This window comes from Ctenopharyngodon idella, chromosome 13 (assembly GCF_019924925.1).
Source record: "Ctenopharyngodon idella isolate HZGC_01 chromosome 13, HZGC01, whole genome shotgun sequence".
Taxonomy (NCBI): domain Eukaryota; kingdom Metazoa; phylum Chordata; class Actinopteri; order Cypriniformes; family Xenocyprididae; genus Ctenopharyngodon; species Ctenopharyngodon idella.
In genome coordinates, this window is record NC_067232.1 from 14464224 (window position 1) to 14483416 (window position 19193).

At 37.9% G+C, this 19193-nt stretch overlaps 1 protein-coding gene across 2 annotated transcripts in view; it reads left to right on the forward strand.

Moving 5' to 3' along the window:
* The window catches only part of brf1a (BRF1 RNA polymerase III transcription initiation factor subunit a), a 47854-nt gene extending 29644 nt beyond the window's left edge, over window positions 1-18210 (forward strand). For both annotated transcript variants that reach the window (XM_051917498.1, XM_051917499.1), the window contains 7 exons: window positions 5140-5201; window positions 5483-5564; window positions 5665-5720; window positions 5809-6074; window positions 14228-14279; window positions 15374-15533; window positions 16546-18210. In XM_051917498.1, the coding sequence (XP_051773458.1) occupies window positions 5140-5201; window positions 5483-5564; window positions 5665-5720; window positions 5809-6074; window positions 14228-14279; window positions 15374-15533; window positions 16546-16583 (716 nt within the window). In that variant the 3' untranslated portion in view covers window positions 16584-18210. The remainder of the gene's footprint in view (window positions 1-5139; window positions 5202-5482; window positions 5565-5664; window positions 5721-5808; window positions 6075-14227; window positions 14280-15373; window positions 15534-16545) is intronic.
* Window positions 18211-19193: the final 983 nt, after the last annotated feature.

Below are 19193 nucleotides of genomic sequence, written 5' to 3' on the forward strand. Positions count from 1 at the left end.
TTAACAATGCAGCAGTGAGTGTGAGTCTCCAGATGGTCACTCACTGTCCTCTCTGACCACACAGCAGGAGATACCAGCAGCATCCCCAGGTTTACTTTGGTTCTAGCTATGTTTATGTTTTTCCTTTTGTTTATTGATCAGTCAGTAAATTAAGCTTATTTGTTCACTCTATTTTCCATTCCCTTTGCATAATGTTAGTGTTCACTGTTTATTTGCAACAGAAAAAAGTGGATGGAATCTTTCTTCCCCTCCCCATCTTTCAGAATCTCCCTGAATCTTCAGAGCAGGAGGAGAGAAGAGGCTTGTTCATTTACACTAGGAAAGAGTGGGAGGAGATATATAGAGAGAGAGAGAGGAGGGGAGGGAGAGGTGCCTTTCAAAGGAGAATGAAAGACAGAGTAAGTGTGTGAGTGACATTTATTCTTCTTGCTCGCTTTGAACGCATCCTCAAGACAGCTGTTAGGGGTTTGTAAAGGACAGATGGGCCAAAAGTGACGGTAATTTACATTCATAAGGCCTTTATAATGCACACAGATGTGGCTTTGTCAGTCTTTATAACAATGTTCATAAACACCATGTTAAGAATCGTGTCGCAGATCACATGGTTTGAGGTGCCCTTTTGATGATATTGAATATTTTATTCAGCAAGGACCTGTTGATTAAAGTGACAGTAAAGAATTTATGAAATTACAAAAGATTTCTATTTGAAATAAATGCTGTTCTTTTGAACTTTCATTTCATTAAAGAATCCTGAAAAAAAAAATATCATGGTTTTCACAAAGCTATAAAGCAGCACAACTGTTTTTAACATTGATAATAAAAAGAAGTTTCTTGAGCAGCAGATGAGCATATTAGAATGATTTCTGAAAGATCATGTGACACTGAAGACTGGAGTAATGATGCTGAAAATTCAGCTGTCATCATAGGAAAATATTATTTATATGTAGTTATTTAAAAACAGTAATATTGTGAAATATTATCAATTTTTACTGTATTTTGGATCAAATAAATGCAGCCTTGGTGAGCATAAGATACTTCTTTAAAAAAAAAACATACTGACCCCAAACTTTTGAATGGTAGTGTATATATATTAATATATAAATATAAAATGTTAGTGTTCTCATCAAATAAAAAAGCACAATAAAATCTGTGCAATATTCACAGTTACTTTTTTTCTACAGCAAAATATACATGAATGTATCATGAATAAATAATAAATATATCTCCAAACCATAGTTTTGACTTCAAATTAGTGTATAGTTTAAAAAATGAGTATTTAAGCTGCATGTGAAACTATTGTTATAGCAATATTATGCTAGTTTTAGTGCAGTTTTCAACGTGACACACTTACGATTTATAATGTTTACATTCTCTTATTTTTTCCCTGCTGTTTGATTGATTCTCTTTATTATTTTCATCCTTGTCACTTATTTATTGCTGTGTTTTCTTCTAATGAAATGCAAACACTGACAGTGATGTGATGTCATCTGACAGAGACGCTGCTATCTGTGTGAAATATGACATCATAAAAGTGTGACTGACTGACAGACGTGTGGAGAGGAAAACAACAAATGACTATAGGAGGCCCGATCCATGTGATAGACACGTTCACTGTACCGTTAACATGCACTGACAGAAAAATCTGTGTGCGGACCCCCGTGAGGCTGTTTTGCTGTCTAGATTTAACACCTGAAGGGCAGCCGAATGTGAGCGAGAATGAGAGATCTCATGAATAAAGGCTGTTCAAATCTTTTTCTCTCTTCTCTTCTCTGCTGTTACATTTACATTTTATTGTAAAAAATGTCTAACCCTCCCCCATTTTTGGTCTGTAGATGTACAGTAGAGTGTGAAAAAGTACATGCATATATTTTCTCTTGGCATTTTCTCTCTCTCTCTCCTTCTCTCTTTCCAGCCTCTGGGCGATATAGACTGTTGTAGCAGGTGTGTGAGTGGGCGAGGGGTTTCCCTGGGGAAGTCACAGGGGCAAGAAGGGGTCAGTTTTTAATGGGCCTGTCTGCCCTCTTCGCCTCCAGAAGAAACCCCCCTTCCTCTCTCATTCCATATCTCTGCATCTCCATTGTCCGTCTTTTCCTTTCCCTGAGCTTCAGTGCTTGTTCTCCTGACCCACCAGTCAGTTTGAGTGACGTTATCAGATGATTACGTTTGATGAGCTCCTGCTTGTGTTGAAGAGTTAGAATTGTCCATGGAGAGAAAGAAAGGAGGTGTCCGTCTGGTGGTATCTTGAAATATCTATTTGTCTTTAGTCAGACACAGTGCTTGACTCTGAACAGGTGTTGGTGTCAGTGAAACCTCTAGAGACGAGGGGGGCCTTTGAACTCTTTCTGAACGCACACGGAAACGCTAATGTCTGGGTGGACAACATCATTCAAAAATGTAGCTTCAGGACAGAGAGGTTTTTGGATTGAAGTACAGAGGAATAGATGAAGAGGGAGAATGATTACTGTTAAGTGGAGTCTTTCATTTGTTGTTTCTCTTCTCTGTAATTTTGTTGAACTTCGCCCCTTTTTTCTGCTTCTCGGGGGGTTTTTTTGCCACTGTTGTTTTCAGGTGAGGTTAAAGGGACAGTTCATTCACAAATTGGACTGATACAGTTCTAGAATTAAAGGGTTGGTTCACCCAAAAATGAAAATTCTGTTATTAATTACTCACCCCCATGGGCGATTTCAAAACACTGCTTCATGAAGCTTCGCAGCTTTATGAATCTTTTTTTGTTTTGAATGAGTGGTTTGGAGTGTTTATCAAACTGCCAAAGTCACGCCCCCCAGTGGTGAACCATTGAAACTTCTAAACACTTATGATGTAACGAAGCCTCCTTTACTGAAATCACGTGACTTTGGCAGTTTGATACACGCTCCAAACCACTGATTCAAAATGAAAGATTCGTAAAGCTTCGAAGCTTCATGAAGCAGTGTTTTGAAATCGCCCAATCGCTGTTTTGTTTTGTTTTTTTGCACACAAAGTATTCTCGTCACTTCATAACATTAAGGTTGAACCACTGTAGTCACATGAACTGTTTTAAATATGTCTTTAGTAGCTTTCTGGGCATCTGAAAGTGTTAATTATCTTGCTGGCAAAAGAGACCTCACTGAGCCATCGGATTTGATCAAAAATAACTTAATTTGTGTTCTGAAGATGAACGACGGTCTTATGGGTGTGAAACAACATGAGGATGAGTAATTAATGACAGAATTTTCATTTTTGGGTGAACTAACCCTTTAACTCAGTACATGAATTTACGACGACTTGTGAAATCACAATTGACAATTCTTAATTTTATGGTATATTGTATTAATTACAAAAAAAAAAGAATCTCTGCGCATCATTTGAAAAAAAAAAAAATCATGTTCCAAATTAACAAACGATAACAATCCAGTCTTTCCCATTGGACAAAATCAAGTCCCACCTTACATTTCTTCTCATTCGAGAAGCTATTTCACTCAGATATACATCACAATAATAAAGAAAAGATCATTGAAATTTCTGTTTCATGTCAACTTTGAATTTAGCTTCATATTGCCATTTAATATTATCATATTACTTGAAGACTTGAAATATAGTGCATTAGTAATATGGACTACATTTATGGTACATTTGCTTCATTTTTGAAGTTTGAATTTTACCTAAAAATTTTACCTTTTGTGTACCACAAGACAAAATCTTTCATTTTTGGATGAACTATACTGTACCTTTAAGTGATGGTACTTCATTACCAAGTCGATGCTGAAAAACTAACAATAGCAGTTTTTCTACAGGTTTTTCAACAGTATTCAGTCCCTAAGTGCTGTCTGACTGACATGCAGCTGCTGTCGAACACTCATGCATATGCATATGTCTTCAGGTAGTGTGGCTGCACATGTGCACACATTAAATGCTGTTTTTAGTCAAAATGCACTTCTTGGCAAGCTACACACAGTTGGTTATGTCCTAAGTGAGTGAAAACAGACAGTACAAAAAAACAACAACATTTGAACATGAACACAAAGTTAGGCCTAATGGGAAGGACAGACTGCACTGCTCATTTTATTACAGTTTGGCTTCTCTTCTCTTTATTCTTCTTGGATCCAGCTGCACCTGGTAGTCTCTCTCTGGTGTGGGTTTTTTTCGCCTGTTGTAACTAATCTCTGCTATTCACGCTCTCACCACATCACACAAATGTGACTCATGGTACAGTGTGTTTTAATGTGTGTTGTTGGAGGACTGTGTATGTGTGTGCATGCATTGCATTGATTGTGCAGTGTGTTTAGTCTGTGCATGTTCGGATGCGAGTGGCGAGAGGAGGTCAGGTTTCTTGACTCACGGGATCGACTGGCATTGAGGGGCCCCCCGTTTAGAGGCGAGAAACCAGAATTTCCCTCTCTGTTTTTTCCCCTAAGCCCCCATCCCCATTACAACACATGAGAGAGAGAGAGAGAGAGGGATGCTCTATAAAGCAAACTTCTGAAGCGTTGCCAATAATCTCAAGGCAGAAAGAAAAGAGTAAGGCTGGGGGAAGGGAGTAACTGGACCTGGAAAAAGGGAAAAGACGGAAGGCAGAGTGGGAATAACCCTGGAAGTTGCTACTGTAGAGCCACTGGTTTAATGATCCCAGTAGCCCCAGTGGACTTTCTCGTAAGATTTGCTACAGGGCAGAGACCACAGAGAAGCACACACATATTTTTGAGTATGTTTTGCCATGTGATTTTGCTGTGGGACATTTTATGTGAAGGTTTTTGGGTTGGACTGCAGTGGGATATTCTATGTATCTCCACTAACTTAATTTAACAACTGGCTCAGAGAAATGTTCTCTGATGAATGGCAGCATGTGTTTCTCCTTAGGAAAGTGAAACATTAAATACACTTTAATTATGTGGAGAAAATACCAGGCAAGGCTTTTTATTTTCCTTTTGCCAAAGCAGTTTCGATGAGATACATAACACACACACACAAAAAAAAGATATAATTTTTTTTTTTTTATTATGTGATTTTTATGTAATTTTATTTAGATTTACATTTTTATTTATTTATTTTTAATTTAACATGATTTTTATAGTATAATTTTTGCACAAATTTATTCAGACTTCTGATGTCTACCAATAAAATATTCAATATTCATGAACAGTCTTTGTTTTTCTCCATCAGATGTGGAGGCAGAAAACGGTGAGCTAGACCTGAGCGGTATCGACGAGGACGAGATCGATCGGGTAAGTTTTGACCTCACTATAGTAACGACATGGTAATTTGCTTTGAAAGCAAATAGAGTTAGATAAGCTCATGTTTGAAGTCTCGTCTGTTGAGAGCGTCTTTGTGGTTCTATAAAGCTGAAATCTGAGATGGGATTTTACATCCAAAAATGAACAATGGAATTGCATTAAAGTGGAATGAGAAATGTCCTGATTTGCAGTCTTTTTAGCTCATCCACCATGACCTGAGGGATTATATATTGGTTTTTTTTTTTATACATTTTTTTTTTTTTTTCTATTAGTATATCCTGAATGAGAAGGAAGTTAAGGTGAAGACTGAACTGTGGATGCTACAAAATGCAGACTACCTCAAGGAACAGAAAGGTGGAGAACTTTGAACTGTCCAGTTTGTTAATTTTACTCTTGACAGATTAATTTAAACCAAGAACACTTTTGTTAGAACTATTTGTTTGTTTTTCTTCAGAAAAGGAGGAAAGAATAGCAAAGGAAAAGGAGGAGGGTACATATAAAGAGCGGAAGGTAAGAAGACAATTCATAAATGACAGTTGTAGCTGTGAAGGGTCCCAAATGAGCAAAAACCTTCTAATTTTTGTGCATCATCTCACAGCCTAGAAAAAAGTCAGCACGGAGGCGTGAGCCCATCAATGCCAGCACTGCAGATGAAGCCATTGAAAAGATGTTAGAGCAGAAACGCATCTCCACTAAAATAAACTATGATGTCCTGAAAGACTTGAACAAATCCAGCCTAAAAAGTCCCACTCGCCATCCTGAAGAAGCTTCCACTGGAGCCAAAAGCACCCCCACGGCCCGCCAACGGAAACCCCAACTGACTTCACCCAGTATTGGCAAAACTATCAGCAGTTTTGGCAAGAGGTATGGAGTTGTAGGAGAAAGGTTTCTTATGTCTCGATTTATTTCTGTTTTTCTCTCACTCCCTAGTTTTTTTGGATTTGCTTTTGCCCACACATCTTAAATCACACATTCTGTTCTAGAAAATCCTCTAAACTCGCCATCTGTCCATCACAGTCTAGCACCATATCCTATCCAAGCATGATGCGAAAAAATCTCTTCCGTTTAAAAAAGGTTTTATCCTTACCAGCTGCAACCGCAATGAGTGACTGCACATCTTGTTGATTTGGTTTCTATTTCTTTTTCGTGTGGACCAAGGTTGCCCCGCCCACAGAGGAATCTTATTGGTCCAAAAAAAAAAAAAAAGACTTCACATAGCTGTAAATTAAACATCAATGACAATCTGATTGGCTGTGATTGTGTCGCGTTATGCAACATTTCGAAAAAGTGGTTGTTATTTTTTTAATACAGAAAATGTTGGAAATTTTTGTTCTCTCATTTAGTAATCCTGTGTCTTAGAGTGTTGATGTGGACAGTCTTAAAACAGACCCACTTCTATTGATACACCCTGATTTTTGTTCGTCTGCCCACACCCTTTTTTTGTTTTGTTTTTTTGTTTTTTGGACTCTTTCCTGTAACCACCTCAAGATTTTTTTCTCTTCTGTGCTAACTATAGACCTACGGATACACAATGGCAGGGTACATTACTGTAACTGTATCATGAACCCTGCTATATTTTCTTACTCTATCTTTATATCTTTCTTTTCACATGAACACAATTTTCTATTTTACCATGTTCAAACAAGGTGCATCTGCTACACAGAGTCTGCCCTTTTTTCATAAATCATTAAAATTATATATAAAGAAAAATTAAAGTTAAAAGAAAAATTCATATTTTACATTAGCTTAGTAACAGCAGTCTAATAAAATTAGCCAGTTATGCTTTCATATTTTTCACAGCAATTTTTAGCAGCATAATCATTTAGATGTACTCAAATCATCATCAACTTTAAATTCCCATATGTTTGAATTTTTTTTAATGCAGTCTGAGAGAAAAAGCTAATTGGGGTCACCCTCAGATGGAAAATCTTTAGAGCTTTGTGGGTTGGACTGCAAGTGTGAAAGGTCCTTATGTTTGTTTCTCTCTCTCTTTTTTTTGTGTCCTTTACCCTTTTGTGCCCTTGAGTACAGGGCAGGTCTGTTAAGAATAGCCAAGTCTGGGCTAAATTAACCGTGGGTGTGTGTGTGAGAGAGAGTCCCATGCATATGGTCAGTCAGAATAGCCTCATTCTGCTCTATATTTAGTCTCTAAATGCTGGTATGGAACACATTAAAGTTTAGAGCACGTATTTAAAGTGAGGCCCCACTGCGGCCCACTCCCTGGTACCCTCCTTATACTACTGTGTACTCATTTCCATTCATGTTGTTAGTCTTTAGCTTCTAGGTTGTCATTAGTCATGGATATTTTCTCTTTAAGGAGAGGCTCTTGGTGGCCCTGCACACAAAATTTGCTCTAACAGTTTGTCTTGACACGGTTCAGGCCAATATCATGGAACAATGAGCAACTCTCTCTTCTCTCTCTCTCTCTCTCTCTCTCTCTCTCTCTCTCTCTCTCTCTCTCTCTCTCTCTCTTTGAGTGGCCAGTTTCATCTGTGTGTGGTGTTTTTCTCGTTGAGTGAATTCTTGAAGTGAACAGGATAGATCTTTTGAATCATTCATTCTGAAAGTAGCTTTTATGTTTGTTTTTTTCTGAATGGAAAGGTGAGCAATCTGAACATCCTTTTAAAAGCCATTACACCGTTACTATGCCACTGTCTGTCTTCCAGTTTTTCCCTCTTCTCACTCATAACAGCCTGCAGTCTGTTTACTGAATGGATTCTACCTGAATGGGAGTGTCTGTATTATTTAGTGACTCGCCTTTTACCGCTCAAAGATGACCATCCCTTTTTTTTTTTTCAGTTACTTACAGACTCATTCTAGGGCTTGGCAATATAGCTAAAAACTAAGAAGTTTTTTTGCATTGAACAATATTTAATATATGAAAGATTAATATTTTTCTGAAAATAAATAAATAAATATATAAATATATATATATATATATATATATATATATATATATATATACAATCAGAATTTTTATATATATACATTTACTTTTTCCAAGTATTCGCTCTGAAAACGCTTAAATGAGTTGTTGTTTTATTCTTTTTTGTTTTGAAAAGTTCTGAATATATGCACAATATTCAGTTTCTACCTTTATATATTTTTGCTCGCATTTAATGGCTTGAATGTGATTCTTTTTTTTTTCTTTTTTTTTTCTTCAATCAATCACCCTCATGTCATTCCACATCTGTAAGACCTTTGTTCATCTTCGGAACACAAATTAAGATATTTTTGATGAAATTACTTGTCCATAGACAGCAATATCATCAACACTTTCAAGGTCCATAAAGGTACTAAAGACATTGTTAAAATAGTCCACATGACTACAGTGGTTCAACCTTAATTTTATGAAGCGTCACAAATACTTTTTGTGCGCAAAAACAAAACAAAATAACGACTTTATTCAACAATATCTTCTCTTCTGTGTCAATCTCATATGTTGTTTATGTTCAGCGCTTCCAGGTTCTAAGTCAGAACGCAGACTCATTATTGGCCGGCTCCTGCGTCAGCATCACACGCATGCGTCGTGCTGCTCACATGAACAGTGTCGGCCAATACTGAGCCGGCATTCAGACGTAAACACGGAAGCCCTCACTGTGCTTAATGCGTCACCTGTGTAAGGATAATTACAGGGAAGAGAAGAGATTGTTGAATAAAGTCATTATTTTTGTTTTGTTTTTGCGCACAAAAATTATTCTCGTCGCTTCCTAACATTAAGGTTGAACCACTGCAGTCACGTTGACTGTTTTAACGATGTCTTTAGTACCTTTCTGGGCCTTGATTATATTGCTGTCTATGGACGAGTCAGATGCCTCTCAGATTTCATCAAAAATATCTTAATTTGTGTTCTGAAGATGAACGAAGGTCTTACGGGTGTGGAACGATATGAGGGTGAGTAAATAACGAAAGAATTTTCATTTTTGGGTGTAAAAATAAATAACCTTTTAATATATCACCCAGGATTCTAGTCCTATTTCAGCTGAACCTGTATTTATCACAAAAACCAAATTAGTGCAGTTCACTGTGTGTGTGTAAGAGAGATGTTCTACTGACAGTAAAGCCATTGTATTCCGTTCAGTCCCACCCTCTGTTGCATACTGAGGTATTGTGTACTGTTATACACAGACACACACACACAGACACGCAACCTCCCTTTTCTGCTTCTCTGCTGTATTTTTACAGCATATACCCAACATCCCGCAATCTACCCATCTGTTGGTCTGTTCATCCCTCCATTTTACTGAACCTTAAATTTAATAAGTCTCTCACATTCTCTCACTCTCTCGTCCAGAAATAGCTTGTATAATTGCCCCCTGCTGTTTTAACCCCCTTTCCCTGGTTCTCCTCCCTCTTTCTCTGGACATTTTCTTGTCCTCTCAGATACCCGCAGCTTAGAATTTATATAGAGCCATGGAGATTATAAAAAGTGTGTGTGTGTGTTGTGAGAGACAAATGCCAAAGGTTTTCATTAGAGTTGGAGGTAGGGAGAATCTGAGATGGATTGCGCTCATTTTTGTGGTCCTTTGTTCTTCTAACACTTCCTCTGTATCCATACATGAGACCATCTCATGTTAGACATTCACACCTGGAGTGCCAGAAATCGCCATCTCACACCATCACACATCTGGTAATTAAACAGTCTCCCCCTCTCGCTCTTTCAGACAGCTGTTATAGACTCTCTTCCCCAGTTTTTTCTTTCTTACTCTCGCTTCCTCTGAGGTTCCTTCTGCTGTCGGCTCAGAGTTTCTTTCTTAATCAGCTTACTTACAGAAAACTGCATCTCTAGAGAGAGAGAGACAGAGAGGTGAGCTGTCTGTGAGATCAAAGAAAGTTGAGTTTTTCTCAAGGCTGAATTGACCCAAAAACGAGAGGAAGTTTTGTCATCCTCGAGGAAAAGAGAGAGCCTTATCTTTTTCTGGGACCAAAGCATGCTTCTGAGATGAAGAGACCGAGTTCTTGGGCAATGTTTGCTCATGCCTTCAAGCGCTCAGCGGTAATAGTGTCAGCCTGGTGTCATACTCTTTCAGCTCAATAAAATAAAGGCCTCTGTTGACTTCAGCCATTTAGTCATACGCTGGGTGCAGCATATGAAACGAAGAGGTGATGCAGAAGGTCGGAGTAAATGCTGAACAGTTTAAAATGTTAAAGCGATCTCTGAGAAAGCAGTCAAGTCATCACAACCACAAACCAAAGACTCTGTAATAAGGTCATACATACATAAGTACTAATGCCATTGGTGAGAGCAAAAAAATAGATATAAAATAATATAAAATATATGTATATAGTATCACAATTCAATAATTTCTGTTCAAGTAAAAACCTTTTAAACCTTGTAAAGATTATGATTCTGAAAAGCACCAAGGTTCAAATCAAGTATTGCATCACAATATATCACAGTTTTGAATAACTGTCTCATAAAGAATTACAATATTATTGTATTGTGACCCAGATATCAATATACTGCATCACCAGGTCCCCGATTCCCACCCCTAATCATTATTGTTGTGCTGTGTGTTTGAATAATTGACCCACTCAGTGGTGTGAACAATTTATCAGCCCTTGACGTAAATGTGAATCTGTGTGTGTGTGTGGAACAGACTGTTTCTCAGGAATAGAATGTTGTCACTGTGTTTTGGCTCTGACTGCTTGTTTTCATGCCAAGTACCACACCGTTCCCCATCCCAGAATGCACTGTAGCATCAATAGGACACTTGCATGCTGGGTCGTGAAGGACTGTCAACCATGCACTTGTGTTACTGACTGAGAATTTGAAGGAATTAATCTGTCTGTCTGTCTGTCTACACGTCTACACACACTATATTACCAAAAGTATTGGGACACCCCTCCAAATCTGAATTCAGGTGTTCCAATCACTTCCATGGCCACAGGTGTATAAAATCAAGCACCTAGGCATGCAGACTGTTCCTACAAACATTTGTGAAAGAATGGGTCGCTCTCAGGAGCTCAGTAAATTCAAGCGTGGTACCGTGATAGGTTGCCACCTGTGCAATAAGTCCATTCGTGAAATTTTCTCACTACTAAATATTCCACGGTCAGCTGTTAGTGGTATCATAACAAAGTGGAAGCAATTGGGAACAATAGCAACTCAACCACGAAGTGGTAGGCCACGTAAAATCACAGAGCGGGGTCAGCGCATGCTGAGGGGCACAGTGTGCAGAAGTCACCAACTTTCTGCAGAGTCAATAGCTACAGACCTCCAAACTTCGTGTGGCCTTCAGATTAGCTCAAGAACAGTGCGTAGAGAGCTTCATGGAACGGGTTTCCACGGTCGAGCAGCTGCATCCAAGCCTTACATCACCAAGTGCAATGCAAAGTGTCGGATGCAGTGGTGTAAAGCACGCCGCCACTGGACTCTAGAGCAGTGGAGACGTGTTCTCTGGAGTGACGAATCGCGCTTCTCTGTCTGGCAATCTGATGGACGAGTCTGGACGTGAGACCTGAACATCTCACGTTGCTATCTGTGTTTAAACTAAACTTGCCAATTTAAACATTCATCCGTAAGACGCGAAAGAGAACTCGTGCGCGCTGTGAGGAGATTTGTGTGTACTCATCCGAAGCACGTACACGGAGAGCACGTGCAAATACTCTCGTGCAAATTCTCTTTCAAGTCTTGCACCTAAACGGACAAATTCACACAAAAATTATGTCAGCACCGCCCATTTTAGCGAGTATCCTAACAAACATAGTAGGTTATGTCTTAGGAGAAAAACGAGACCGACAACGCATGTGTATCAGTATCAGTGTACTGTATTTTTGAATTATGTCTTAAAGGGACAGCAGTCTAATATTCCTGCTCTATGAGTTTTAATGTTAATCAAACGACAAAGCATGAAGAAATCACTCTTGACTGAACAGCTTTTGTAACTTCAATAATGTTTCATCTTTATTTAACTATTCAAAGAAGTTTATATGCAGTGTTATTTTATATTGGATTACTTTATTCAATTTCTTTACCTGAAAGCTGCTAGATTGGTCGGTCAAGTAATATTAAATCCAAATTTTTCTTGACAGGTAAATAAATGCTTTATGATAGTATCACTCTGATACCATCTAGCTGTCAGAAAAACCAACACACAGCTAAAATGATTTTCTAAAGGTGTGATTTACTAAAACTAAAGCATGATAAATATAGTTTACCCAAGAAAGCTTAGGAAAACATATGAAAATACATCAGTAATTCTCAAAACTTTAGACTAATGGGCATTGTTTCTAAAGCTCTTCTAATGCTGTTTACGTGGTATAGACAGTGCAGCGCTTCCGTGTTCTACGTCAGAATGGTGACTCAGTATTGGCCGGCTCCTGCATCAGCATCACACGCATGCGTCGTGCGCCTCACGTGAACTAAGTCGATGTTCTGACGTAGAACACAGAAGTGCTGCACAAAGTCTACATTGTAAACAGCGTGGCAGGGAAGAGGAGAAATTGTTTAATAAAATCATTATTTTTGTTCTGTTTTTGGACAAAAAAAAAAACACTGTAGTCATGGACTATTTTAACGATGTCTTTACTACCTTTCTGGGCCTTGAAAGTGGTAATTAAATTGCTGTCTATGGATGGATCAGAGAGTTCTCGGATTTCTTCAGAAATATCTTAATTTGTGATCTGAAGATGAATGAAGGTCTTACAGGTTTGAAACGCATGAGGGTGAGTAATTAATGACAGAATTTTCATTTTTGGGTGAACTAGCCCTTTAAGACTAAATAATTTAAAATGTTAGAAAAATACACACCTAGTACTTCGTTCTTGGCACATTTATTTATTTATTTTTCTACTCTAGCTTCTTTTGGAAGCCATTTGGAGTCCAAAACAGTTAATAAATATAAATCGTTAATTAGAAAAAAGAAATTTCCACATGACTCCGCTAAATTTGAATCGCATTTATATTTGCATGTTATAAAAAATGTTATGTAGTGATATGCTACTTAAATAATCTTTGAGAGCAAGGGGGCCCCCTGGTGGTTTGGGGGCCTTACACAGCTTGCGTAGTTTGCTTATAGGGAGGACCGGCACTGGTTATATCTTTCTTTCTATCCTCCTTTCATTATATCCTCCTTTCTATTAATCATTCTCTTAGTCTGTCTGTCTCTGAGAGATTTTTTTGTGTTTGAGTTCAGTTTAAGATGCGTGTTTGAGTAGATTTGGTGCGCCTTGTGGTTATATAAAGAACTGGTCCCATGAGAAATGAATCTCTTCTGCATATTCAGATGTATCATCAGGAGAATCATATGATTCTGATTAGCGTTTATTTATGCTGCGGGTTTAGTGCATCCATACCTCATTAACATATCTTACATTCTTTGGGATAATGAGTAAACTCATTATTCGAACTGTGCCACTGCATGTTGACTTGCAAATACTGAGATAAACTGCGTCTCTGGATTTTTCTGTGCTTGTCCTGCCCCCCCCCCCCCCCCCCCCCCCCCTCTCTCTGTCTGTCTCTCGATCTTCCCCCTTCTGTTGTCACTTGAGCTGCCATGTTTATTCCTCTGGGAATTTTACAGTGAGAGATTTGAGGTAATGCAAGACAGGACTTGTCCATGTCTACCACCACCTATGAAAATGTGCTAGATTGTTTTTTAAGCATTTTGTTTTTGAAAAATATAGTGAATACATTTTTACCAGATATACAGAGTGACATTTCATTATAAAGCAGGGGTTCATTAGAGTCCCTGTGGGTCTGTAAACTTGTGCTTTTCTGGGTTGATAGAATTTAAATTGCGTACATTTAGGGAATTAATTTAAATAATGTGTCAAGATTTGCATTATAATAAGTCAGTGACTTTTAAGCAGTGTAGTGAATTGAAAATAACAGATGAGGTAAATATTGAATTTATTGGACTGTATAGTACTTAATTTTTGACCTCATTTCCCCCCTTCCCCCCCACCCCAAAAACTTTCTCTGAGCAGCTTTTATTGAGAGATAAGCCATGTTCTCTTAATGATCTTGTCTGTCTTTTTCACTGTCTCTCTCTTTCTGTCTTTCTGTCTCCAAGGTTACAGCCCCTGGTGTGTGCGCAGCCCTCTAAGAAGCTGGCCCTCGATCAGGTGAGTGAATTTAAATCACCGTCCATCAAACTAGCACATCCTTGGCAGGTCTCTGGATATATTAAACCAATTTTCCTTAACTGTCAAATGGCCCTCTGGCCCAGAGCTTCACTTAGTTTATCCCCGTTTCACGAAAACTGAATTAAGTTGACCTAGAAACGGGTTCTTCCTTTTCATGTCTAAATTAAGAGAATTATTTTGATCCGCCGAGTTGCTCCTAGATCAGCAGTCTAACTCTGTGCCGATACTCAAAGGCACCAGTTTGAAATGGGGTATCATAAACCAATGTACTGCCTCAGACTGCAACAGAAAGTGGGGCGCTGACGTCTGGACTCTGAGGAGGCCTTGATGACACATGCTCTTTTCTCTCGGCTCCTACTGATCCCTCGCCGTCGTTCTGGCCCGTAGACCGCTGGAGCTCCTCAGTGGCTCTGTCACTTCCTCCGGCTGTGTCATCCATGATGCTTCATCTTTCTGTATGTCAGGGACCTTGATCTTTTCTCCTCCGTCTTGTTTTTTCTCTGTTATTAAGTCAGTCTGTCTGTCTCATGACAGTCTCTGGTCTTCTCTCTACTACTTTTAAACTTCTGCGAGTGTGTGTGTGTGTGAGTGTGAATGCATAATCACCTCCCTCTTTTGAACCCAGAGCAAAAATACTACCTTCCAGGGGGCAATACTCAGGTAACTAAGCAAAATCCTGCCATCACTTGGCAACGGGAAGTGAAGCTTTGTGATTGACAGCATTCCCTTTGTCCCTCAGGAAATGGAATGGTTCATAAATTCACTAACAAGGTTATCTGTTAACTCTGAAGCTAACTTGTGAAGATAAGTGTGATTCTCATTTAACGGAGCATTATAATAGAATCACATGATCAAAGGGTGTTTTTTGAGTACACTGAAGTCAACAAATTCAAATTGACATCCTTTATCTTATTGTGCACAATTCATCAATGCTCATTATTTCAAAGAGGAGACTCATTTTCACCCTACAGTTTTCCCCCCTACTTGAATATCTAGTTTCACTCGGAAACATGTTGGATGACTGATGCAAAAGGAGCTGTGAATACCATTTCATGTTGACTTCTTTTCTCCAGAAAGGGTCTGGTGCTCCAGTGGCCATTCCTGCTGCCCCAACCCAGAACGCTACTGTTGTAGAGAGCGGACCGGTGGCGTATGAAGACCCTGCAGATGAAGAAGAGGAGGATGAGGAGGACGAACACTGTGTCAGTGCCGTGCAGTTAATGGGCAGCACTGGTACGTGAACTTACCTTGACCTATTTATATACTATTATATTATTTATTAATATGTTGAATTGGCTTTTATTTTTATATTCACAGTTTTAATTCTAATTTTAGTAATTTTGTTATGTGCTTTTGTATTTTTTTTTAAATTAGTTTTATTTAAAATATTTCTGTTTAGCTTTATTTTATTTGAAGTAATTTTAGTACCTACTTTATTTTAGTTAGTTGTCAATTCAAATGTTTTCAATCCAGTATTTATATTTTAATTTATTTGCAGTTTTAGTTAACAATAATAATACTGCTTTTTTTTCTAACCCAATATAGTCCCTCAATATAAAAAAAGCTAGATTTTCTCAATTAAAATTCATATTAACCCTTTAAGCCCTGAAGGCATTTTTAGAGTTAAATATTTTGCACTATCAGAGCATGTTTTATGAAGTTACGAGAGAAAACGTGACATAAATGCAGCATCCGTGTATTATTTACATATGGTACTACTTATGACTTTAGCACTACTTATGATTTAATCAAATTGGCTACATTCCTTGTAAAGACTCTAAGCTTTCAAATGACACCTATTTTGTGTTGATCAAGGCAGTAGTTTTGAAAACTGATTATTAATTTTTTTTGTAGCTAGGTGGCGCCCAAAGGCAGTACACTCCAGTTTAGAGGGACTACTCAGCACTTGTTAGTAGTTGTCATGCATTAAAAAGCTGAGTTTCTAAGCTTTAAAATTATTCCTATTTTGTGTTATTCTTGTCAGTGGTTGCTTAGCAATTTGGTTATGAATTTTTTGCAGGGGGTGGTGCGAAAAACCAGCGGTACACTTAAAGGGTTAATGATGTTTTTCATTAAGAGTTTTAACCTTACTATTTTATATATATATATATATATATATATAACTGTTTATACATGATAACTGTTTATACATAATCTTGGCTCCTTTTTATCATTTTACGCTGAAAAGAGCATTAAGTTTTGTGTGTCCTAACATTTCTGCATTCCTCTCCTTTCCTGCCTACAGATTATGGTTATGAATTGGATGATGATGATGGCTTCTGAATCCAGGGTGTCTGTGGAAGCACCAGTGGAGAGGACACACTAACACTTAGCCTGCTGCTTAATTTTGACCCCAATACACACAAACAACAACCTCCATCTCACGACTCCTGGTGTTCATGCTTATGTTTGCACGATGAGAAGAAAGATTGTGAACATAACACACAACAGAGGAGAAGACCTACAACTAAACAAGAACAAAGACCCCATATTCTTGTGTTTGTGCTTTTCAGTAAATGCATGTTCTAAGCTCATGTGCACTAAGTAACTTAAACACCATTTAAACTCACACAAACAGGAGCATGAGAGTAAATGGGTGTGTGTGTGGTGATTGGGAAAGATGATTCTCTCTCTGGAGTGTGTAAGCCTGCTAGCTAACTGCATTACTGTGTGTTTTAGGCTAATGATGACATATGATCTTTCACATCTAAAGCGATTAGCCCACATGAGGCTCTGGCCTCTGTGTGGACAAACGTGCGCATGTACACGTGCCTTTTACAATTGCAGTATACAGGCCTGGGATAGTATAATGATTTTTAGAGCCAAAGTGTTATTCTTTAAACCAGATATAGCTTTATGTGTTCATTATTCAGAGTGGAGTACGGGTGTGAAATCTGATTAGTAACAGTGTTAAATTTTGCTCAGCTACTTGGCTGCTTTCCTAGTGCCTTTTTAATTTTTATTATTAAATTACCCACTGGTCTGATGGATTTTCCATTTTGGGCTAGTTAATTTTTTTTTTTTTTTACTTAAACAATGTTTAAAAGGTACTTTGAGAATATAATTATTTTTGATTTGATGGTTGCTGCTTTTCTGGTTTATGCAGATGAGTACTTGAAAAATTCATTCCAGATAAATGCTGTTAAAAAAAATGTCATTGGTTTGATCTTATTATTACTGCATTTTGTAAATACTTAACAGTATTTGTTTTTTGACTGATAAAGGAGATGTTTACAGTGATTGTTTCAAAATGGATTGATAGTTTAGTATTGGTTTGTTAATGAGGAAGAAAATATGATTGTTTTAATAGTATTACTCATATCTGAATGCTCAGTATTGGAAAGTGCTCTTGGAGAATGTTTTACTTTATTTATACTTTATTCTCTCTCGGACTCAAAGATGAGTAAAATATAGGAGTACACTATTTTTTTCTGTTAGAAAAGTATTTGAGTGGTTTATTCTGACAGTCATGGCACAACACACAGCAGATATTACTGATGCAAACCCAAGCCATTCAGATTTTGATAAGCCTAATAATTACAAATACAGATGATCCAATTCATTAAAAGAGTAAGCATCTTAAAATGTTAGAAGATACAAAAAAAGAAACACAAGTTGGACAATTGTACTGATTAAATCATTGACCCAAACATCTGTATTTGCATCCACAATCAATAAATTTAAATAAATGTATTTGTGAACTCTTGCTTGTTTAATAAAAACAAGTATGCGAGTCTTCAGGATTTTGAAAAGATCAGATCTTGCTCTGTAGTCCATTAGAGCCAGTGTCTTTTGGAATAGATTGGTTTGGTCTTGCAGCAGTAATGCTGACTATACAACAGACTCAAAGTAGTGTTCAGTAAACCTTAAATAGTATTTATGAGCAAAGAAATAAAGAGTAATCATAATACACTATGTCTTCTGTCTTTATTTCTCAGGGTGATCACTGTGTATTTTTATTCTTTTTGTCTGCTTGCTGTCTGAGTCCTTCGACACTATGACCTAAGACAGGCTATCTCCAGTGCCAGTGGGTAAAACGTTCTGGGAAATAAGGCAATGAAAGAGCTGAGCATCTGTTTTTAGGTTCATGTGCTCAAGGCTGTTGTGTTTTGGTTGGCATAGAAACATGAGTAGTAGTAACTAACTGTAAGATCCCACTGGATGAGACCCTAGAAGTGGCCTCACTCAAGGGCTGCTGGGAGTTGAAGTTCTTAGGGTCATCTGTGTTTACTGGGTGTGACGGCGGGGTCTTTGGTCTTGCCTTAAAGGCTAGTAAAATCTCTGAGAGGAAAGGAGCTCTGCGGCAACAACAACTACAGAAAATTGTTTTGTTATACACTCTTTCCTTTGTTTCACATGTCAAATACAGAGACTATACAGTTTCATGATGTATTTAAATATTTAACCTGTGATATACCTAATGGTATATGATGGTTCTGCACCTTTTGGGAGGATATCTGTCTGAAGCTTTGATCAATATCCACACAGACCCTGAGTGAAGTGAGCATGGTCAACTCACCTCTTCACACTTCTGTCTTTCTCATTATCTCTTTTTCACCACTCTGGAACCTATTGCTCTGACCTTTTGATATCACACATGAGAAAACAGTGCTGATCAGAGATGGGGCCTGATGGGAGAGATTGTGGGTTAATCTGCTGAAGCATGTGGGAGAGACAGGATTTCCCAAGATCGTGAGAAAGGTGAGAAAATGAGCTGAGAGAGAGGGAATATTGATTGATTTTGCTAATGAGAGGATTTTTTACCAGGCTGTTTAGGAATGTCTATAATGAATACCCATGTTCAACACAACACTCAGTTCCTGTCGAAAAAAAAAAGAAAAAAAAGGGTAAAAAAGTGCAAACCAATCTGCAGGTGACCTGACACTAAATGAT